The sequence below is a fragment of the Spea bombifrons genome, chromosome 8 (assembly GCF_027358695.1).
Source record: "Spea bombifrons isolate aSpeBom1 chromosome 8, aSpeBom1.2.pri, whole genome shotgun sequence".
NCBI lineage: Eukaryota > Metazoa > Chordata > Amphibia > Anura > Pelobatidae > Spea > Spea bombifrons.
The window spans coordinates 8,625,159-8,648,479 of NC_071094.1; the positions used below are offsets into that span (position 1 = coordinate 8,625,159).

Genomic DNA, 23,321 nt, shown 5'->3' on the forward strand with positions numbered 1-23,321 from the left:
AAAGACAATAAATACAGTTATGTCTATTTACAGCTTTTGCATAAGTTAGAAAAAGCTATACAACACTTGATGCAAACTTACATACATTACTTAGCATTACCGCTCGGACCACTAGTGTCACTTTCACTATTCCAGAAACCATGGCGTGACAAGCCAGCCAAACAACCACCTGTGACCCGAGTTATAGCCCCGGGGTTGAAAACCCAAGAATTCTTGATTTCACTGTGAAATGCTCTCAGTTATTGAGATTTTTTCCATTGCGTTCAGCTCCAGAGCTGGGTCCCCAGTGAGCCCGATATCTAGGCAGCATACAGTTTCAAAGGCACAGTAAAAGTACATACATTTATTGCATCAACACAATTTTTTCTTTCTATCAGTTAATATTGCTCTATTTTCTTATGGGAACCAAGAGAGGAGAAAGACTTCCATCTAAAATGTGGAATGCAGGTCTGATGGATCTGAAGGAGGAAAGTCCTACAGATCACTTTTTAGTTCACAAAAGATTTGGGAACCCAAAACATTGTTTTTAATCCCCAGACATTACTGTTACGCATCTTTCCACACAAGTATTCACAACAGAACACAAAACAGCACAAAAATAGAATATATGGCCTGTCATGGGGTGGCTAGTCTGTAGAGAAACTCTACACTGGGAGGACATTTTTGGAGACACCAAGGACACCCCCGGAAGAACCAGATCATCGGTTATATTAAGGCACTTACACAGTTTCACCGAGGTAGACAGTGCACTGTCTGGCTGCTTAGAGTCAAATGATTTTAGGTAAAGCATGGAGTAGCGTAGAACTGGGTATCCTACCTATAGCACAGTGTTCTCCCAAGAGAGCGCAGGGAGCTGGAGATCTGGCTCATCAATTTGTATATCCCTTTAAACTACGCCCATGATCATCAATAAGTCCTTAGTTGTATTTTCACAGAAGAACAGCGGGAGTGAATGCCAACTGCCTCTATATTGAGCGGGGTAATTAAAGATCTGTCACTTTCAGTTCTACTAACGAAGAGATCTGTTGCAAGCGAGAGGCCAGCTGCATTTTCTGACCGTTGGGATCCGCTTCTAGAGCAGCGCTGATCTGCATAGAGGAAAAGGGGATAATGTATCAAAATGTGTCGCATAGAAAGTTATTCTCTTTTCCTAACAATACCCATTTCTAATTTACAGTAAACATAGCTTCCAAAACTCAGCTTAAAATGCAACAACACTCCTAAACGGAACGAAATTCCAGACCCCTGTGAAACAGCAGAAGGCCAGGAGAAAATTTAGGATTAGCGGCACCCAGTATTTCTTCATTATCCATACCCCCCCCGTAACTAAAACACACACTAACACGCAAACTTGCACATACACATATACAAGCTCTCTCTTTTCCTCTCCCAGACGGCAATAACCCTAGGTTCACACACGCTCATGCGTTAATGCCATACACTGCGCCCACACACGCTCATGCACCAACATACACACAAACACGCTCATACACCATACACTTACACACACTAACACATACATATACACACTCTCCCCATCTCTTCCACTCATGTTCAGTGCATGATACAGCTCCATCCCCCTGGCTTTTACTCTCCGTGCGAGCTGTCACACTACGACTGTTGGGTCTCATAATGCGCATGGTTACCAGCCTGTGTCGGATTCTGATGAGTTTACGCAACAGAACACTAGAACTATTTTTTATTATCCAAATGCACCCTTTGTAATACATCCCGGCTATATCTAAATCACAGAATTAGTTTGTGACTAGACCCCCTGTTCACTCAAAAATATCTTTCTCCAATAGCTTCTCAAAACTATGGTCAGACCAAAAGCGGTTCCCATAAACCATGATGCGCAAAAGCGGCTTCTTCACTCACCTGGTCGTAGTACTTGATAATATAATTGTACAGCTCATGTAAGGCAAGCAGAGGACTGAACTGAGTAGAATGAATCTGTGAGAGAAAAGCAGTGTTTAGGGACTACAAAAAGCAATGTAACATGATCGGTATGATCCAGAAGAGCACGGCAAGCACCGTCCATCTATCCCATGCTGTAGGTTAGAGTGTCAGAGAGGAATTATTCGCTGGCTGTATTTAATGTTACAGCCACCCTAGGAAAGGTTCTTCTGTTTAGGTCCAACCATTTGAACAGACCACAAGCGCATTACAGACCACAGATCTAAAATATTTTAAGCTTCTTTTTACTTAAAACTTGCAATCTTTTTTGGGGAGGAGGGCGAAGACACCATTACCTCATTTATTTCCAGCCCAAAATTGCTGACCTAGTAGGCAAAATAGTCCTGTGGAATCCCGACTGTGGTTGAAAACCTGCTCCTTTTGTACAGTACAATAAGTAACCTCATAATCCAAAGCGTAAGACCCCCCCCCATGTACCAAGCTTTTAGGCAACTTTGCCACATATGAAAGATTCAATGGCAAATGGTCTTTTATGAGATGAGATTGAACTAAAGTTTTAGGACATGTTAAACACTTTTCTTAAGCTACCAAATAGCCCTACAGAAACTGACCCCGCTTACCCATAAAGGAATTACGGTTTTACTTACCCCTGACAGTTCTGTAAGGGCAGAATTCATTTCCTGGTAGCTGGCAGGGGTAGCCTGTTTGATGTCACTATAGTACCTGATGCATAAAGAATACGGTAAACTCACTTTCTGCTCCCTAACAGATCCAAAGAACAATCACATCTGATTCTTTTGAAAAAGTAATTTTACAATAGTCCCAAAGTTTTCAAAAAGCAGCACAGAAGTCACAAGCTGCTTCCTCATGGCAAATAGTACAGAGAAGCCCACGTTAGTTAAATTATTCTTTGATGTGATGCCACTTACTTCTCCACCAGCTGTTTGTACCGTGGGATTTCCCGAGCATACAACAATTTGTTGACTGGCGAGTCCTGCGACAGAGAAGTTTATATAATCACCACTGGTGAGCCAACTAGAGGAGCGCCTCAATTTAATAATCCACTCTGTAATGAACTCACCCGTCCCACTTTGTGCTCCGAGATAGTACAAGAATCAATGAATGTCTGGGCAATGACAGACAGGATCGAATCCACGTTCTCCGATACCTCAACGTCAAACACCATCTGAGGATGCTTCAGCACCAGTACCCAGAACCTCTGCATTAGGCTGGAACCAGAAAAAAAGACTGTGTGTACAACTAGGATAACGCGTATGCTTTAAAACCTCAAAGGATCGGAAATATTTTACTAGGAATTAGTGTCTTTTAGAAGCACAAGACCTCCCGATACGTTAGATCTCCAACTTTTCTATAAGCTGGTTCTTTTTAAAAATGTGCTGCCTTGGCGTTTGTTTAAGTACCGCAGGCCTTCAAACAATGGAAATTAAAAAGAAAGAAATAAAACATCTGTCGTTTTATTGTACATTCAATAAGGTTTTGAACATAAAATCCTTTATTTAATGTATTGTTTTGTATTAGTCAGTTAGTTCTAGTTTTGTCGTTTTGTCAGATCCTTTGAATATATGCACTGTAAAATGCACATATTGTTGGGGCAATATAAATAAAAGATAATGACGCCATCAAATGTAACCGTTCAGTGGTACAGTCGGCACATTTACCTCATTCTATACACAGTGTGATCTTACCTGTGTGTCTTCCAGATGTGGATAGTCTCCTCATCCTGAATCTCATGCTTCTCGGCCATTTCATCCAGAAAGTCAAAGAAATATTTGATTGAAATGGGTACAGGACGGTTCACCCCCAACATTACCTGGAAGGTGTCATCGACAAACTTCTGCAGAGTGCCCTGTAAAGGAAGGTAGAATTATAGGAGTCATGCTGACAAACTGCTTTAACGGTTTTGGCTTAACATATAAGTTGTGTGTTCATCAAGATGTCCACTGATGATTGTTTATATTGAGATGACTAACCATTACTATATTCAGCATTATTAAGGCTTGTGTCTGATCTTCTGATGTGGTAGGTAGGACTACTGAGGTCATTAAAGTTTCTGACAGTCTGCATCACCCTTTATGAATGTCAGCCCAAGAAAGATCTAACTCCTTAAGACTATGGCCTTTTGCACCAATGTGGCAATGTCCATTTCCGTATCAAAAACAAAACAAACTGATGGTACTGTGGTCAAGCATTATATTTGTATACAGATTAATTTACCATAAAAGAAAACCTTCTGCACCAGGTTAAATCATATTAAGGACTCTAAAGGTTGAAACTTTTGGACTGTTGGTTAAATATTAATGGAACTGTTTTGACCTTACTTATAGTGAACTCATACAGATGACATTCTGATGTTTTTGCTACCATAGGCTTTTCAGCCGACCATCCTCAACTCACCTTCATTGACAGCAAGCGGGTTAAATAGATCTCAGGAATTGCCTTTGCACGTTCTCTTTCCCTCAAACTGCTCCTCCTGTTCTTGCAAACTTCAGGTTCTTCTAGAGACTTCACCAGGTGCCATTTCTTAATTTCACCTTCCTCGCCGTCTTCCAGCATAGGGGTCTCTGAGATACAGAAAGAGTATGTTGTGACTTTACAGAAAAAGGGAAAACAAAGATGAAAGGAGATGAAAAACAGACCAAGAAGAAAATGCTGCAGAATATGTTGGAACAACACAAACACGAGATATCAAATAAAGAATGGAAACACACGGAGACGCTAAGCCATCTCTCACTCACTCTCGCCTCCAAAAAAGCTGTTGTTTGGGGTCTCACACTGATTGTTGTGTAAGCGAGGGATCAGAGCCACAGTTGCACCATCTGGAACCTGAAGACAAAGTAATGAATGTGAAAGGCCCTTAAACCAGCTACTTCTTAAAAAGTCATACTAGGGCTGCACCAATTATTAACATTATTTTGAATAAGTTGTAAATAATACATTTAATATAAAATATGAAACATTTGGCATCTGTGTAAAAAAATATTTCTAATTATACATAAAAACACTAAGGAAACAGGAATAATGTATTTCTATTAAAAGGTTTTAATAAGGTTATTGTCATCTGTGACTGGCAAATACAAGCTTTGTATGTGTTTTAGGCACTGCTTTAATTATCTTAATTATACTGAATCACAGAAGCAATAATCATTAGACGGTATGAGGTCTACCGAAAAATTAACTACGTGGTCACCAGTAAACAATCCAGCCCAACCTTATAATGGTGCAGAGTATTCAACCTCTTCCATTGGTCTTGGGTCAATGAAGTAAGGTCTTCATCTGACAGAGTCAAATGGCCGGCATTCCCAGAGCGCCATTCTATATGGAGAGCAAGAATATGAAGGTGGCGGTTTATAAAAAATAAATAAAACAGGAGCAAATGAGGGTTCCCACAAGTTCTCTGCAGCAATTTCGATACTAAATGTTTGGGCCAATAATTGGGTCCTCACTGAAAACAAAGAGGAGTCACCCTCTGGCTTCCAAGTTGGTTGGGAAACGCTTAATCAAATGAAATATCTCGCTTGAGTATTTGCCATATTTTGGCATTAGACATCTTCCCTATTTACAGATAAAATTAGTAATAATATTCAACACCAAGGATTTTCACCACTTGTCTGTTCTTACCCAGGTCTAACGTGTGTGCCTGGGGCCGTTGTGAGAAGGGGGTCCCTTTGTACACATGGTTGAGAATCTTCCCTTTGACCTGTGTGATGGTATCCGTGTCGAGCACTTTCACGGGAACACGCTGTATCTCACCCCCACTCTTCACCATGACAGTGAGAGTCATCTGCTTGTATTCAATGTCTTCCCGCAACAGACGCCCGTCATTAAGCGTGCGCTTCGCCTTCCCGGTCACAGCATCCACCGGACCCTTATCCACCTGGTACTTAATGGCACAAAACAGCATATAGAGGGGCTCTGCTGCTGCTTCCTGCAAGCACAGGAAATGAAAAACAGATAAATTGTTGGTTGAACTCTTCTTTTGGGGCTTGGAATGAACTGGTATAGGACATCTCCCTCAGAGGAATTCACAAACATTCTGATTTACTCTTGGATATCACATTTTGTGTATTTTTTCCCCAAGACATCTAGCTTAGTTGCCAAGCACTTACCCTCAAAAACGAATGTAAGCAGATGGCCATCCAGTTGGTTAGCAGTTTCTCTACTATGGTCTCAGTCCTACAAGATACAAAATTCTGTGATTGTCATCTCAATGTTCCGTACAACACTGGTGTCTGCAGCATCATTGGAAACAAAGCATTCAGATTTATACTAAATTTCAAGGAAATTTGCTAATTTTGCCAATTCATACAAATCTCTGAAACGAGGAGGGATCCCCAACAAAACAAAAAAGAAGAGAAGTGCTCTGAATAATAGAACACTTAGATGTAAAAAGCCCTTCAGATTTTCATCTGAACTGAAGGACCATGAAATTCATTGTCTGGAAACAAATGGACCAAAAATAAAATGAAAAATGTATCATTTTTGGTCAATTCGCCCAAGTCTACAGAAACGAAGCACTCATATGGAGGCTATGACGAAGCCCGCCGCAGTCCACTGACTGGGTTATCACCAATACGTGAGCACTCATGGCTCTCAGGCACCCAAACTCTAGAGAGTAGTCATGACACATACCTGCGGAGCAGAAGTTTGGGGTTCTTAGCTACACATTGCTGTATCAGGTTAGCCAACAGGGTCTTCATAACATCAGTCAGATACTCCAGTTTACCATGAAGAGCCACTGTGAGCAGTGATGCCGTATGGCAGCGGTCACGCTGAGACAGTGTGGGCTGGGAGTCCAATGTCTCAACTAGCTACAGAAAATAGCAAATATTAAAGAGTGAGAGCACCATGATATAAGCTTTATTTACGTAAACTCTGTGTAGAATAAAAGAGTAAAGCACTGAAGAAAGAACCTCAAAGTTTGGCTTATTTACATAATTACCTAATTTTTTTACCATTTCTTTAACAATAGAACGAGCAAGTTCTATAATGTTCCTAAAATATAGCCTATATGTTTTTGGTATTTTTTAAGTAGATCCTTCATATATCTCGTACTTGTAGTGGGTTTTAAATGTTTTGCCTTCAATGTAACTTTTTAAAACATGTTTGTTACAGTATCAATTGAAACATTTTGGACCCAAAGAAAATAGGTGTGGGGCTGCAACATCTAAAGCTGGGAGGATTAGGTAAATGAGAACATGGCTGGATGTCAACATGGAAAACTGGTGTACCTTAGTAAGAAAAAGCTTATTATTGAGAAGGTTTGACAACTGGGTGAGCCCCTGCTCCACAGTGCTTCTTTTGCTCTCCGGCACATCCAAGCTCTTCCTGAGGGGGGAGCTGGTGTGACCAGGGAAGAAGATCCTTTCTACATAAGTTGTGTAGTCCAAGTAGGGAATTCCTGAGCCCTCGAGGTCACTGGTAAGATCCATCATTTCTGTCATTAAGTCTAGCCAGGAAAAAAACAGATATGTTTACATGAAGAGGACATACAATGTTGGCACGTCACACGAGGTTCTGGCACAGTCAAATTACCTGTAAACTCCTTCCTGCACTGGTCGCCCACACTGGTCTCCAGGTTCTCCAACTGAACCAGGACCTTCTTGTAGTCTCTCATGGCCAGCTTGCTCTGTCTCCTGTAAAACAGATTCAACAATCATCCATTTCACCATACTCTGTTTATCATACATGGAACAACAATAGTTTGCCATCCAGATGCAGTGAACGCATTGCTGCATTAACCCCTACTGCCCTCAGATGCGGCAATTCTCAGTCCCCTTCCCTTGCATGGCACATTACCTGTACATAAAGATGATTATTAGGACCACGGGGATGAGCAGAGCACCTCCCACTGCCAGCCCTATTTTGGCTTCCTTTGGGAAACTGGACTGTCCCTCTACGTCATATTTCACTTGTCCCAGATTAAAGCTGAGTTTTCCCATCTGTACCTGAGAAAAGAGGCCAAAAGGATCAGCAGCTGCTCAGAGCAGGAGAGATGAAAGCGTCCTTAGTCTGATACTCCATTCCGATCACTCACCACAAACTCTGGCAAGGATGAGCTGGCGTCTAATGGCCGTGGTGCCACCAGCGGTGGTTCGCAGTACAGATGGTTGTGGGTGAGGGTTTTTACTGTACAGACTCCATCTCCGATCATTGCCAAGACCTCTTGTTTACTGATCCCGGAGTCGAGGCCCTCTCCCTGCCACAAACATGTGAGACAATAGACAAACCATGAAAAAAGGGAAACAAGAGAAGATGCTTCCAGGAGAGGACAGCAGGACATCACAAAAATGGCCACCATTGTAAAACTAAACAAAAAAAGAGTAAAAGAGAATGATATGTTATTTTAGCCAATTTGTTTTTAAATGTACAAAAGCTATATTAAGGTAATTTTTAGAAACAGATTTAAATCTAAACAAGCGGGCTAAATTTTTTACTGCAACTTAAAGCAGTAATGTGATTTTAACTCATTTTGTTCATTGTTTTTTTAATCTGCAGATGTGGAGATCGACAGCGCTGGATACGGTAATATCCCCAGCGCTGTATAAAGTAATGTCAGTCATGTGATGTTTTGGGCGACTTTCCCTACACAATTACCCCACTGAGTGTATACTTTACGGTCAGTGCTCCGAGAGACTTTCATTATGTCATTATCTCAGAATTTCCTGCTGATTGTTCAACAATGAGCCATTGTACCCGTTTACCGTAGGGAGTATGATAAGTTTGTCTGATAGATTGAGGAACTCTCACCGAGATATCATCCGCAGTGCATAGAGACAGGTGTCCGAGCTATCTTACCTCTATATCCAGCACGTTGCCTGGTTTCAAGCTGTATGGTTTGTTTGGGCTTTCTTTGTTCAGAGGTTTCAGGGATGGGTTCTTCTGGTAACTGAAGCTCTCCCCAAGGCTGCCGAATGGTATCCGTACATTGTCCAGAACAAAAAAAACATCCACAGGGACATAATTTTCTGGGACGGAGGGAGACAAGCATTCGATAACAGAGGAGGAGTTGTGGTGGCATGGCTCGCTAAACTGAGGAAAGGGAAACGAGAGGTAAGAAAAAAAAATTAAAAAAGCACTATGGACAACTTAGTCTACGCTGATCCATCTGAAATCACCGGGGTTTTGGATACCAATAGCTAAACAGAGAAAAAAGACATTTGCAATAATTATTTTTTTTTTTTGAAAGCAAAACTTTTTTAATGAAGTAGTCTAACACCTAGCCCACCAAAAAAGTCCAAAAATAAATGTGGACTTAAGTACACGTCCTGCTTCTGACAGGAAGGGGAAGGAGGAAAACAGAAGCCTCAGTTTCTACTTTCAATAGCAAAAGGAATGCAGGTACCAATGGAGTCCGTGCAAAATAGACTCCAGTATGCATTTTACTTAAAATGAGTATGAGTGGAATAGTGCTTCAATCAGTTAATTTATATTTTTTTGAGTCTGGATGGTGTCCTCCTGGGAAGAACACTCATACCTCACCTCTTGCGTTGTCACAGAACTGACTTCCCTTCTTCTCTTCCTCTTTCTCCGACTCTCCTTGCTCTCTTCCTGTAGCTCTTCAGAGGACAATCTCGCCAGGACGCTCATGAATGGAGTCTGCACCACGTCCAGCTGTGAGCCATTTACTTTGATAATACGACCACCTCTGTGTGGGAAGGAAAAAAAAAAAACACGCAGGTGAGACACACACCTTAAAGAGGCTTACAGCAGAATGTTTCCGAATCAAAAATTCCAATTCTTACCCATAAAAGCCACTGGTGGGGACAGCAGATAAGATGGTTGGGTTCTCTGTATAATTAAACATGACTTCTTTGAGAATCTTTTTCGTGGTACCATAGAACACATGAACGGGCAGCTCCTGCAGGTCAGGGCTTACGTCGGTGATACACTGTATCTGCTCTTCTGTTACATTCCTGAATCTGAACAGGAGGCAATAAGACTGATGAGGACCCAGGAGGATCACAGACATATGAGAACATGGGACAAAATAGTTACTCCAGACAGAACCAAACTGAATTTATATACAGACAGAGTGTGGAACACACTCACATTTTACACGGCAGATCTCCCACTGCCACTGTAATCTGATCTCCTGTCAGCAGTTTGGAACCAAAGATGGTGATCAGCGTGCCACCGGCCATAGGACCTCTCGATGGGGATAAAGACAACAGTGCAGGATCCTGAGTAAGAGACACTAATTAAGGCAATCACAATATTATCCAACACAAATTCAGGATCAAAAATCCCTTTGTACACACGCGCCATAAACATTTCAAGTATAATACAGACAATTAAGTCTCAGGTTTCAGGTCTAAATAGCAGTGCTTACTCCTACTACACGACAACCCCTCACTATGCAACTATGCATCTATTATAATATCTCTAATATTAAATATTGTAATTTCAGCTTATTCCAAGACATTAATTTATAAACATCTTTAATCTGAACTATATTACACACCTGGTATGTAAAATACTGGCTGGAGACTCCAGGTTCACGTCCATCTACAGTGACTTTCACCAGCCCCGACACCTCAGTGTCACTGGCAGACAGCGTGCAGACAATCCTAAAGAAAAGACACCACTTTCTTACAGTTCTATGGCCATACTCAATTATGTTACGCTAGCTTCAGAACAGAAGGCTCCATAAGGGAGATCAGCCGTCTGCCTAGAGCCCACTCATTAAAGGATGCTGCAGAAGAAAGGACTAAGGATACCCTTGAAGCTTCATGCATATGGCCCTATCTTTATAGATGCCTATGGGCACCTACATATTTATCATGTTTTGTCTACTCCCTATGTGGAGTTTGAGCAGTACATATTATGATTTTCTGTCTCTATTACCATTAAAGGTAAAGATGCTGTCCCAATTACTGTTGAATTTTACAATTTTGTAGCATTAGAAACATCACTCTTATTGCCGCTGAATGTCAGAATATACACACACACACACACACACACACACACACACACACACACACACACACGAGTCCAAGTGGAACAGCACCAGCACAGCCACTAGGGGGTGCTAGAACACAACCGTCCTGGCTTCATCCATTAAAGCATTAAACAACTAAAATCAATGTTGGCTCAGATTAACGCATTCCTACTCCTATAACATCCCCACTGCTACAACTCAACAAGAACGGGACCGATGCCGGTAACAGCTATCAATATACCCAGTGAATCATTCAGCACCCAAATGGTTAATAAATTCCCTCACTGTAAAAGGTACAAACCAATTCAATTACTAAGCTTACTAGATAAACCTAAAAGCAACCTCCCATATCCCATCCCAGTAAAGCAAACTTTCTGTAAAGCTGGCAAGCTTAAATATGTCCCTAATATTTAAAATAAAGTTTTCAACCCCTTCTATAGTATTGCTTTTGCTGGGGGATCATTCTCTCTTGGAAATTGTGTCCGCAGTAAGAAGTGGAATAAGCTATTTTGTCGTGTGAAGGTCCAGGAACATAAAACTTACCTGTTGGACACAATATAGAGATCCGGCTTCACAACGCATGGATACTCTGCCACACTCACGGATACGTCCTCTGCCTTCTGACCCATGTTGACACCCTCGATGGTCAGGGTGGTTCCTCCGTGAATGATGCCCGTCAGAGGGTAAAACTGAAAGAAACCGACATGATAAACATCATAAGCTTCAAATGCTAAAACATGATAAAAGAGTTACATGGGTTACAAGGAAGAATAACAAAGTTTGTATTGAACTCTAACCCAGTGTATTTGCTTGTGGGGGGGTCCCACTTTACATCAGCAGGTGTATTCAAGACCCGCTTCTACAGCCACCACTTACTGAACTGATGAGTGGCGTTGGACAAACATCGATGGCGTTCTGTTCACACTGACTCCTGTACACACACGCAGCGGTCCTCTCATCTCCGCACCACAGGCACTTGTACTGAGGGTGCAGAGCGTGACACCGGCTGCAGTCCGACTGTCCCACCGAGCAGTTGTACACAGTCACTGAGAGAAGCAACAAAGAGGATGGTGTTAGCAAGATAAAAAGTAAACTGCCCAAAACCGGGGCAACTACAAGCTGAAAGAGGCAGGACGCAGCGATAGAGGGCAAGCCAGGTCCAGGACTTACCTTGTATATCCCCCTTATTGTCCACACGCTGACCATCGCCCTTCGTTGCATACACGGTGACACGTTGCTCCAGTTCACGCAGTGGGTACTCATACTTTAAGGGGAAAAAAACACTGATCATCAATGAGTCAATCGAATGCATAAAAAATTGCCTTTTTACCTACTCTGCTGAATTTTACACTTTTATAAAATATACGTCCCAACCCTTCCCACTAAACGAAAGCTTCTTAAGAGTGCAATTAATCTAAGCAATATAGCACTAGAAGCTCTCGGTTATTCTACAGGGACAGACGCCGGGACACCATATCAATGCTATGGCCCCCAAAAATCCCCCCCTCACCTTGTGTGTCTGGCAGTGTACTTGGTAGATACTGTCCTCTCCTGTCACTTGTTCAATCTGGGCACGCAACACAATGGCATTGCCTTCTGTCTCTATAACACAACGATACTCCAGTTCCCCACCCTGTATGTGGGGGAAAAAAATAGGTTCAAAATGGCTCCCTCGTGAAAAATTAAACAGTGACTGCGCATTGTACATATGACACCAACGTTTCATACCACCTGTCACATTAAAGGGGTGGTATTCTCTTAATCATACACCGGTAAGGTCAGCCTGACCACTGGAAGACAGTCCATCACTCAAATGTTCATTAACAATGGATATCAGAAATGCCATTGTTTTGGCTGCCCTACTTGAAAATAATTTTTGACTAAATCTAAATGTTGAGTCCGATTTTGTATTAGGGTATGGGTCAATCAACCTTATACAGAGTTGTCTTTAATTATGTAGGCCTGGGGTTACTGCCAAGCAAAGAGGTATTTTCTGCATGAATGGAGATGTTCAATCGGAGAGCAGTTTTGAGGCTTAGGTGGAATTCCTCAAGTTCAATGGTTCCAGTAGAGTATTCTTCTTGGATTTATGTTAACAGTGAGCCTCCAGCGAGATACAGATCAATCTGCCCATATTTACACATTCCCAGGACATTTCTGAACACCATTGCCTCTGTACCAATGCATAAAAGGGGTGCTTTCTAATATCACCTTAAGAAGATGTAAGTTCCGTCCAATCAGATCCAGTTCTCGTTCAATGCCAACGGGAATAAAGGGAGAATCCACAATGCTCTCCAGCCTGGGACAAGCATCTGGACCCGACAGCTGCTGGTGCGAATCCTTTTAAGAAACGCAAAATATGAAGTGCTTGGATGTATATAACAAAGCACATGAATTATATTAAACATAGAAACTACAGCGCCAGCTTTAGAAGAACATGCGCCCAGCTCTCAAGCCACACTGAGCTCCAGAGACGGACTACCTGCAAGGCAACTGCCTAGGGTTCCTGGCCCAGTGGAGGCACCGTTACCTGGGGCCACCTCCAACATGTACTATCCATGGTTCCTGAAAACAGGTGGGTCCCAGTGAGATGAAGAATCTACATAAATGCTCTCGAGGGAGTATATATGCTACTCACATGTTGGCTGTATATCACGGTCTGATCTTGGCTGCATTGTAACGTGTGTGTGCAGCGGTGGTCAGACACACACCAGTTACATCTCCAAGGGCTGCTCACACACCCACCGCACCTGGAGGTAGAAATCATTTACGTTAAATGGACATACGGAAAACATCAAGTAGACACAAGAGTTTTTGAGAAACACGAACAGTTTACTACATGGCAAACACGATGAAGTATGGTGTGTATAGGGGACTGATCGAGCCAACATAAAGGTGCTAAATAAATAATCAACAGCCGCGGTTAATCTACTTACGGGGCATACACAGCGAGGGCCATCACAGCATTGCAGTCATAAAATGTGAAATCAGTCGTGGCTACTGTGATGTTGTGATAAACCAGGGCGAGCTGGAGGGTCACGTGATCTGGAAAAGAAAGGGAATCTATAAAGATTTGTGGACACTAGGATTCCGTACTATTATGTATGGTATTCCTACGGAAATATTATATAAAATAGCTCTATATACGTACATAAATACATTATATTATATATCGCACGCATATTTTAAATAAATTCCCCCCTCATACACGGCCTGACCCCACACCGAAGCCAGACAGAGAGACAACGTCTCACTCCTCCATGAGAGAGACCGGTACAAACAAACAAAGCCAAAGGTCTTCGGCCCCGACCATTGACCTACATACAGAATACCAGTAGAGAGGCAACCAAAAGAAAGAAAAATCACAGGGACATCAAGAGGTCCTTAACCAGATGTTTGGAGTTGAATTGGGAAATAGGAAAGTTTTTAGCATACTAGAATTTATTAAAACCCTATAGCTTGAGCTCTATGTGTGTTTTTTTTTTTTTTTAAACAATTCCATTCTTTTACCAATATGTAGTTTATTCTTATGGGACTTTTTCTACCTTACAAAAGCTGAAATTTGTTTCAAAACTAGGATAGCCATCATACTTAAATATTCTCTCTACTCCTTTCAAACTCGTATAAGGGCTTTCAGAACCAGCAACCAGCAAAGCAAGTGAAAACAGGTGACTGCTTCCACTGTAAGCAATATAACAAGTGCAATTTAGTACTAAAAACTGTAAAATATGAGATTTGAGGCAAAAAAAAAAAAAGATCCACTGAAAGAACTGGAAAAAATTATTATAGATTAAACACCCCGCAGTGCGGATCAATACATGAATTAATTCTAGCTATTCATTAAAGGGAAGCGTGTGTAAGTGTTCTTATGCATCGTTGGGAGAGTATTAATAGACAAACCACATGGGGCCACCGTATTAAACCAGAAAATCTCTACACGGAAACAGCTTAGCAGGGAGCGGTATTACCTCCACTACACGCTGACCGAGTAGAATTAGATATGACAAATTCCATGCCATCAATTAATAAAACCAGGAATGACTCCACTTTTTGAGTAAATTGCCCGGCCATCTCTTTCTCACCTTTCCCATTGGAATTTGGAGGCAGGAGTTCAGGCGGCGGTGAGATGCAGCTGATCCGGGTACCGTATACATGTGCCGCAGTCGACCACTCTTTAAACAGGCATTGCCAGCTTTCTCCATCTGCCAGAGCAGGCATCTGTAGCACAGTCATGGAGATCTGAAGGGAAGACGTATAACCATGTGGGTGATACACAAATAAAATACCCAGACACCCACCCTGAGGATCAGCGGGGTCATCTGAGTCCTACTAGAGCCACACGCACCTCTGTTTGTTCTTGTCGGCTTAGATTGGCTGGCATGATATCATGGATACTCGGACAGAGCGCCTGATTCCCAAAACTCCACAGCCAGCGATTGTCCTCCTTATAATCCACACACCCCTTCTTCTCTGTGCACCTGCAAGAAAATGAACAATCAGCAAGGAACATTTGGTCAGGCAGCACTATCAGGTCATCTGCGCTCATTTAGAGGTATTAGGGGCCACAAATTCACTTTCTTTAAAAGACTCCCCAACATCAGGACAGTTAACCCAACATGCAGCTACGCTCTAATGGTACGTCTTATTCTCAGACTACTTACTCCCCCTGCAGGACACACCAACCGCAGAAGGGATCCCTAGCTTGGAGGCAAGAGTCACAGGTGGAAAACCTAGAACATTCAGCCATGGGCAGTCGGGAAACCTGCAGCCGAAATAATTAAGGGTGAGACGAGAAACCAAACCTAGGAGGCGAGTAAAGACAAGACTTTGAAGAGCTAAGCTTGGGTAACCACATAGGTATGTGTCCACACTTTTTTTTTTTATATAACAAATTATGAAACACACAGAGCTACTATATCAAATATGTATGATTACATATATGTACAAATACACTTATATGTTGAGTAGGTCTGCTACCCATTAAAGTATTTAACAATACACTACATAGGGCAGACTAATGGTGGGTTGCAGTCTGTATTGAAGGTATAGTTACCATAGTAAAATTCCATGTAACTTTCCATCATACGGATAAAATTTTGGGGGAAAAGTGAGGGTTATATTTGGATTAATGTGATAATTTTTAACGCCCTATAGTCTGGAGGTGAAATGCCACACCTGTGACTCTGTCATGACATAGAGCTGCCTTCCACCACCATCCAGAATAAGGTCCGGGCTGACAGGCGAGCCAGAAACAGCAGTTGCTGTATCATAGACCAGCCCTTTCCCAGAGGACACAAATACCTAAAGGCAAGAAAAGATACAAGAGTGTCAAGTGCGGGAGGGTAACATTTTTAAAGAAAGAAGACATTTTCAATATGGAAAGACATGCGGTGGTCCCAACTGCAATTTATCCTATAAAGGACACATTTGATATCACCGAAGACCACGTTCCTTTTGTTACTACTGACCAAACACTTAAATTACGCCTATTTATTTTGGTTGCATTTGTTTTCTACAAGAGACAGGAAGTGGATTTCCAGCACTTCCTGTAGCTTCTTTTCTTATTTTCAGGAAGTACCCCTAAGGCCAGGTTCAGGAGAAGATTAGAATGCTGAAAACAGTAAACGTATCTTCAAGTCAAGAGCATGTGTTGGCTTCTAGAATACAGGAAGTATTTATATCATATTCTTTTACTTAAAGCCAGAGGTCCAGAAGACCGGTTTTATCAAGTAATGGGTACCCTTCTGAAATGGATCGTTAAATTATCTTTTAGTTTTTTTATGTCTTACAAAGGAAACTACCAGGAACGACAAAGAGAATTACCTTTTGAATGTTTCCAGCGGCATTTCCCAAAAACACAATGGTGTTTTTGTCTTCCACCCATGCTGCCACAGCAGTGAGACCGGAGCTGTCTGTAAGCAGCGGGTGAGCATCAACCGAAACACGACTGGCGATAGGGCTTGGTGTATGTTCCCCACCACATGGAAAATTTTGAGAGGAGTCCTGTTGGAGAAGTGGAAAAAAATACCATGAACCCCTGTCCTAAGCTTGATGCACACAGACTTTTTAAATCAAATATTCCTTTTTGGTTCTTGGTTACGTTGACAGGATCAAGAATTAAAAGTCAAACATACCTCGGGAAGCGTGGCGCACTTTGAATTTACTCCATACTCTATGCCAGACTCTTCCTGATCGTTCTCTCCTTTTCCTGATTTAGTGTAGCACAGGCTTCTTGCCCGCTCTATTCTTTCTTCTATATCCTTCATCTTATATGAACAGAGAGCCCTCTGATTGCTAGGATTAGGCCCTGAACCCTGGTTGGCTGCAAAGATCACAAATAATTCCCTGTTCACAATTTCAAGATGAGCTGCCTGTGCCAAGTTATACCCTCCATGGCACAAGAGAGGCACTTCCACGTAAGAGTAGAGATGAAGGTCTTGGCTGCACACACTTCCAAGGTAGGTTTTGTAGTCCATTTGAGATTTGGATCCACGACGGTAAAACAGAAAGTAGACATGCCCTTCATTTGAAAAGATGCCCACAAAGGTGTTATTGTAATCGGAGAAGTCTCCCACCACCAGTTTGCCAAGACCCTCGTTAGAGAATACAGACGGCTTCTCCAGCTGCCGAATGGTAATGGGTGGTATCCCACTTGACAGTCTGGCTGTTAGACCCCTCCCTACAAAAAGGTAATCACGATCCTCTGACGTCCTTTCCACTATTCCAACAGTGGTGACTTGGGGATCATTAGCAGCCACAAATTGGTTGTCTCCAGGATCTATTGTCTTATAGATGATGTTTGAAACGTTACGTAAATCCCTTTTCTCACAGATACCCTGAAAAACGTGTCCACAGGTTAAAAGTTCCCCTCTATGAATGTTGACAGTCAGTAGCTTGTTAGAGTTGGGGGTGACTGTGGCCTGGAGGCAGTCCTTTGGATCCTTGAAAGGAAGGCATTCAGGACTGTCAAACTCTGGTCCAGTAGAGTCCTCAACCACAAGATGAAGATCAGAGGAAAGCTGATAAATCCGGTTGACTGCTCCAATATAAATGAAGCCTGAGCCAGGGTCACGGGCCATATGGTTGAAGGTGACATTGGGTCTGAGGAAATAGGGGAAAGAGGAAACTGACAGGAAGAGAGAGGTGCAGAGAAAAATGGGCAGACCCAGCATCACGATCAACTGGCATGGTGAAGAGCAGGACAAAAAAGGGAGAAATAAGATGATCAACACATTTTAAGAGTACACAAACATCACATATAAGGTAAAACGATAAATATTTTTAGTTGCCAACGCCACTTTAGTTCTCAGGGTATAAGAGGGAGTGACTAGTGTATAGTCAAACTCTCTGCCATTTGATGAGTAGACTCTGAGTATTGGAACGCTGTTGACTACCATCAAGATGCAGTCTGTAAAACTGTACATAAACTGGGAGGATATCATCAATACATTTATTTGTTATTTAAGCTTGTAATTGCTCTGACTCATTTGTACCGTCGCCTGAAAAAAGGGTTTCTGCACAGCCTTCTTTTCTGATTGACCGACTGAAGCTCCCAACCCATTCATTAAAAACCCTGGTGACAACATGGATCGACTTCTGTATTGACCCTTTTTGGGAATAATTACTGTTTAACATAACGAAGTTCGCTGGTTATCTGTTATGAACTTCTAACCTCCTGTTTCCTGTTCTTCTCTACTAATACCACGACATTTAATCTCATATGGACATGAGCCAGGCCATGGATTGAGGAGATTATTACTCTATAAATTAAAATTTATCGTGCCCGGTAGGGTGATGGCCAGTTTTGTCTACCAACAATAAAAAAAAAAAAAATAAAATAAATAAATAAATTTTGGACTTTTGTGACCCAGTAACCACCGTGTATAAAAACTACCAACATATACGTTAACATGTAACATATTAGATACTTTGAGGTTCCAGGCAGCTTTAATAAACAAGTGTCACACCGAGTCTACAGAGACAATTCTTAGAAGACAAAATGCTTACAAATTACCCTATTTAATTGTTAAAGGTTACGAAAGTTCCTCTTAAGCTATGACGGAGGTGGTTTGAGAAATGTCACCTCACCCCAAAGTGGATTCACCAGAACGTGCCTTCCGCTAAAATCTGCAGCGTTATTTCTATGGGAAAAAGGAGGTGGCCGATACATTTTAATTGTAAAACACAAATATTTTCTTAGAATGATATCAAACTGCAACATTTTTATCTAATCAACATAATTATTACATTGTTGTTACAGAAGTAGAAGGACATTTACGAAATCCCACCTGCCAAACTAGATAATGTAGGGGGGGATTCTGTAGAATCCTTCCAAAAACATTTGCCCCAACCCCCTGCTATTTTACATGCAGGAGATGTGTATAAAATACACTGTTTCTGATGTAGGAAGCAGTGTTTAAGGGTTGACCCTTTTAAATCGAGAGATGAAAAAATAATTAAAAAGTTAACCCACTGCATACGAAAAGCACTCATGAAATTGTTGCATGTAAATTTGTAAAAAAAATAATAAAAATACCCCAATCAGTAATAGTCAACACACGGATCATGGGTATTGTAAAATATACCCGTTCCTAAAAATGGACAATAGGTATGAACATCCACAAATATTATAAAATGACAAGCAACAGGGCTAGATGAAAATGTGAAGACCACAGAATTAGGTGGACAAAACCCAACAAACAGTAGACCGCTGTGAAGATCCACCAAGAGTATCACTTCTATACAGACACATGCAAACAAAAGGACCAGCCTTCACACTGTATCATAACATCCACGGCAAAAGATTAACCTCTTCATTGCCAGAGTGGTCACCAAAACACTGGAACACCTAAAAACCCAAGCCCTGGTAGACCGAGGTAAAGGTTAATGCAACTACCAAAAATATATATTAAATACACAGGAGGCAAACATAACACTAAGAAGTATATTAATTCATTGATGAGTAAGGCTCTATTGTCCACTGTTGCCAAAAGGGTTAAACCTTATTTAAACCTCCTTGTTAAAGAAAGCTAGATCAGGTGTTCACGAAAATAAATTATTTTTCGTCCTCCTTGTATTTGGTACCAAGGGATCTAACTGGGACATTGTCTACACCCACCTTCTAGGTGGCAATGCCTTCTGCAAAAGGGGAACCTACAAGCTAGCTTGGAGATTATAGAGATAGATATATATATATATATATATATATATATATATATATATATATATATATATATATATATATATGGAGCGAATAGACAAGTACTCACAAGCTGGTGCGTCTTGTGGTTGAGAAACCTTCAACCGCTCTTTGCTCCGAACGCACTGTACATGAGAAGGGAAACAATAGGCAGATGTGTGTATGTGGGGACAGAGAGGGAAATCTCAAGGGGGTGCTGGCACATTAAGAAGATGAAGCAGAAGCTGAAAGTGTCTGTGGGACTGGAAAGCCCTGTCCCCACCACCCCTCCTCCTCATGCCACTGTGACAGCATCTGCCAAACGAGAGTACTGGTGACATTTCCCTTTTAAGGGTCGGTGAAACAGCCCTTCAGAGCAGATTAACTCATCATATGCCAGCAAAGGCAAAGAGAGCAAGGGGAACGGATCCGAGAATGTGGGACAGTAAGACCACTCTGTATATGAGAACGATAAATTATTTCATAACAATGTTCCTCTGTCCTCCAGTGAACAAATCACACGCACGTCCCCAGGGAGCGAGACTTTGACAGCAGCAAATGGCTTCATCTGCCTGATCCTGAAGAGCAAACCCAACCGCGCTATTCCAACCCTTAATCACAAAAGAGTCACACCTACAGCCTTCAACTAATTAGCCAACACACATACTAACACTTCAGATCATTTAGGTCATTTGTATTCCCACCAGTACATTCACGTGCAGCAGTTCACCATTTTCTGCTAGATGTTGGTAATAACCACTATTGGGTTTTCACAGATAGGAGGCTGTGGTGTCATTGTGGTCTACAACCTGTCCTTGGCCAGAAAACCCTTTAGCTGGTTAAAAAATAAATACAAGTTGATACAATCATCTCCCACCAAGTTCCACCCCTTCTGAATTTGTGTGTTGCCTACTAGGACCTTACATGAGTGGGAGGCGATACCTAAACCCACCTATCTGCCATATTGACCTGGCAGCATCAAACCAATACTTCACCACGATGGGAAGACCAGAGACATTGAGAAAAGATGGAGACAGAAGGACAGATATCCTTGTTCTGTGTCCCAGGGAATTATTTAAGCTTAAAAATTAGCACTATGAAGTGATTATATATACATACATACACACACACACACAGTACATGCTGTTGCACAAAAGAGGCTATATGGGTTACAAACGTTACTTGATTACAGTTAAGGGGGCTCTAAAGTTGGCGGCCCAGGGAAAAGAGAGACAAGTTTTAAAAAACAGCACCATCATGCCAAGGACAGTCAGGTAGGAGAGGCAGATTTCTTGCTCTCAGGACTGCTGTAGGTTTTTATTAAGTAATAAAATATATGACATCATATCCTGCATCACCAGACCACAAAGAAAGCAGGCGCAAATACTAGTAGGTATATAGTAACCAAAACCACCAGCCACGTTCAGCATATGAAAACACAGGAGAGCTGTCTTTGTTTCTAAAATATACTTAATATGTAACAGCATACAGGAGACGTGTCATAAAGATGCACGGGATGTCTAGATAAGGAACTTTTGCCGTCTCAGTTATCAATCTTTTCAAAGATACCATTTAAAATTAGGTAATTGATTCGAGAGGCTTTTCCCCATGGACTCTCATCTCTAATTTGTGAAGCGGTCAGGACAGCTGTTATGTAAGTGGAGGATATTCTATTGATTACACTCCTTTCCTCAACTTGATTCAAAAGGTAGCTGAACGTGTCTAAAAATAAGGAAACCCACAGGTGCATTCACTTCTGTCTCATTCATTTACCCACTGACGGTCTCCAACCGAAAACTCTTCCCCAGCAACTAGACTAGCAAAGAGTAATTCTAGTCTGATGCTCTGGCGATGGAAATTCTCATTCCATTGTGCCTTCCAGTGAAAACATGACTCCGGTAACAATCAATATGCTTAAAGATTTATTAGACACCCTTATGGTCAGAGGCGTATTTAGGCCTAAGCCGGCACCATCAGAGAAACTCGTGTTCCTCAGGCACAGGTTTCTGATAAGTACAGATCTGTGCTACAACCACTAGACCACCATGGAAGGACCCTGCTCCACCATGTCACTTCCGTAGGCATCTCAGATCAGAAAGAATACTTGAGGTGGAAGGATTCTGTCCTTGGTCAGGCCTGGGGCAAAACTCATGATGAATTACCGAGAGTAGGTATTCATAGGTAACAGACTATCCACTTGCGAGTATTTAATAGGAAATGCAACAGCATATGGGTTTATCTATACCTTTACAGAGAACTCAACAGATTTTGGGGATCCGAACTAAATATGAAATGTGTTCTCACAAGACGTACACAATGGTTATGTGTGCGTGTACATTCATACTAAGGAATGAGAGGCGAGACATGCACGGTATCCGTTACGTAGACACGGGATCAGGGGTGAATGGCAACATATGTAAATAGGGTACGAGATTGTGGGTCATATTTGCAAATGAGGGTAATTAGTACGGACGTGTAATGGGAGGTGAGGGTCCTGCTTCCCCACACACAGAGGCAGTCATACCCCCTGGCACAAAGACTGACCTCCCCCTCCCACCCTCATGCCTTGGAGCTGGGTGCCAACACTGAGTGTGAAAGCCCCTCATTGTCCCAGGGGCTCCGATAAGGTCCCTCGGGAACAAAAAAGGACTTCTCCTCAGATCATGCAAATAGCCAGTACATTGAAAGAGTGAGTCACCCCTCGCGACTCCCTCCACTACCCTCGGACCCCTTCATTTCTTCCGCCCTCCCCCCTCCACCAGGCTTCAACCATGGCTCCTTGTGTCTTAACAGAGTTGTGTTAACTGTTTAAGTGCCTGGGAGATAAGCATCACACTACGCAAGGGTTTATAAAGTTCCGTGAGCGAACAGAGAAAAGAGGAACAAAAAGTTTTGTCTCAAATGAAATGATTCATTTCAGTACGGTGGGAAAGTCTCATTCATCCAGTAGATAGAGACGAGCTGGGCTTCACAAACACAAAGCATGGCTGTTCAAACACTGGTGTGCAAGATGGAGGAGAGATGGCGTTTATTCGCATGAAACGATGGGGAGACACAATGGGTGCAGGGATTCCCTGACACTCCAGCGCTCGGCAGGAATCTGTCTGGGGAACACTGTACCCGTCTCTACTAAATGATTGTGTAAAACAAACAGTTATATTCCACAAAGAGATTTCCAGCTAATCCCTGTAATCTGCAGCTCAACGCATCTCCCGAAGGAAGGAGGATTAACCCCGTCAGCATTAAACATAGGGCCATAAACAACTA

The 23,321-nt window shown here is 42.0% G+C and overlaps 2 protein-coding genes across 3 annotated transcripts in view; one reads left to right on the forward strand and one right to left on the reverse strand.

Annotated features, from left to right (window-relative positions):
• Positions 1–23,321, forward strand: part of BCAP31 (B cell receptor associated protein 31) — a 192,998-nt gene that overhangs the window by 110,431 nt on the left and 59,246 nt on the right. The window lies entirely within an intron of this gene.
• Positions 376–23,321, reverse strand: part of PLXNB3 (plexin B3) — a 31,029-nt gene continuing 8,083 nt past the window's right edge. The window contains exons 1-35 of one of the 2 annotated variants that reach the window (XM_053473840.1): positions 20,146–20,236; positions 17,011–18,057; positions 16,700–16,879; positions 16,052–16,177; positions 15,538–15,638; positions 15,222–15,354; positions 14,959–15,115; positions 13,813–13,921; positions 13,515–13,626; positions 13,088–13,216; positions 12,387–12,509; positions 12,047–12,140; positions 11,753–11,922; positions 11,420–11,565; positions 10,400–10,505; positions 9,988–10,118; positions 9,681–9,857; positions 9,418–9,583; positions 8,734–8,967; positions 7,973–8,134; positions 7,735–7,883; positions 7,471–7,571; positions 7,167–7,384; positions 6,568–6,746; positions 6,045–6,111; positions 5,557–5,863; positions 5,147–5,250; positions 4,674–4,761; positions 4,333–4,499; positions 3,624–3,784; positions 2,999–3,146; positions 2,847–2,911; positions 2,565–2,640; positions 1,879–1,953; positions 376–1,088 (exon numbers count right to left, since the gene is read on the reverse strand). In XM_053473840.1, coding sequence (XP_053329815.1) covers positions 984–1,088; positions 1,879–1,953; positions 2,565–2,640; positions 2,847–2,911; positions 2,999–3,146; positions 3,624–3,784; positions 4,333–4,499; positions 4,674–4,761; positions 5,147–5,250; positions 5,557–5,863; positions 6,045–6,111; positions 6,568–6,746; positions 7,167–7,384; positions 7,471–7,571; positions 7,735–7,883; positions 7,973–8,134; positions 8,734–8,967; positions 9,418–9,583; positions 9,681–9,857; positions 9,988–10,118; positions 10,400–10,505; positions 11,420–11,565; positions 11,753–11,922; positions 12,047–12,140; positions 12,387–12,509; positions 13,088–13,216; positions 13,515–13,626; positions 13,813–13,921; positions 14,959–15,115; positions 15,222–15,354; positions 15,538–15,638; positions 16,052–16,177; positions 16,700–16,879; positions 17,011–18,048 — 5,604 coding nt within the window. In that variant the 5' untranslated portion in view covers positions 18,049–18,057; positions 20,146–20,236 and the 3' untranslated portion in view covers positions 376–983. Of the gene's footprint in view, positions 1,089–1,878; positions 1,954–2,564; positions 2,641–2,846; positions 2,912–2,998; positions 3,147–3,623; positions 3,785–4,332; positions 4,500–4,673; positions 4,762–5,146; positions 5,251–5,556; positions 5,864–6,044; positions 6,112–6,567; positions 6,747–7,166; positions 7,385–7,470; positions 7,572–7,734; positions 7,884–7,972; positions 8,135–8,733; positions 8,968–9,417; positions 9,584–9,680; positions 9,858–9,987; positions 10,119–10,399; positions 10,506–11,419; positions 11,566–11,752; positions 11,923–12,046; positions 12,141–12,386; positions 12,510–13,087; positions 13,217–13,514; positions 13,627–13,812; positions 13,922–14,958; positions 15,116–15,221; positions 15,355–15,537; positions 15,639–16,051; positions 16,178–16,699; positions 16,880–17,010; positions 18,058–20,145; positions 20,237–23,321 lie in introns of those variants that run through there. The other variant, XM_053473839.1, reaches the window with a different exon arrangement.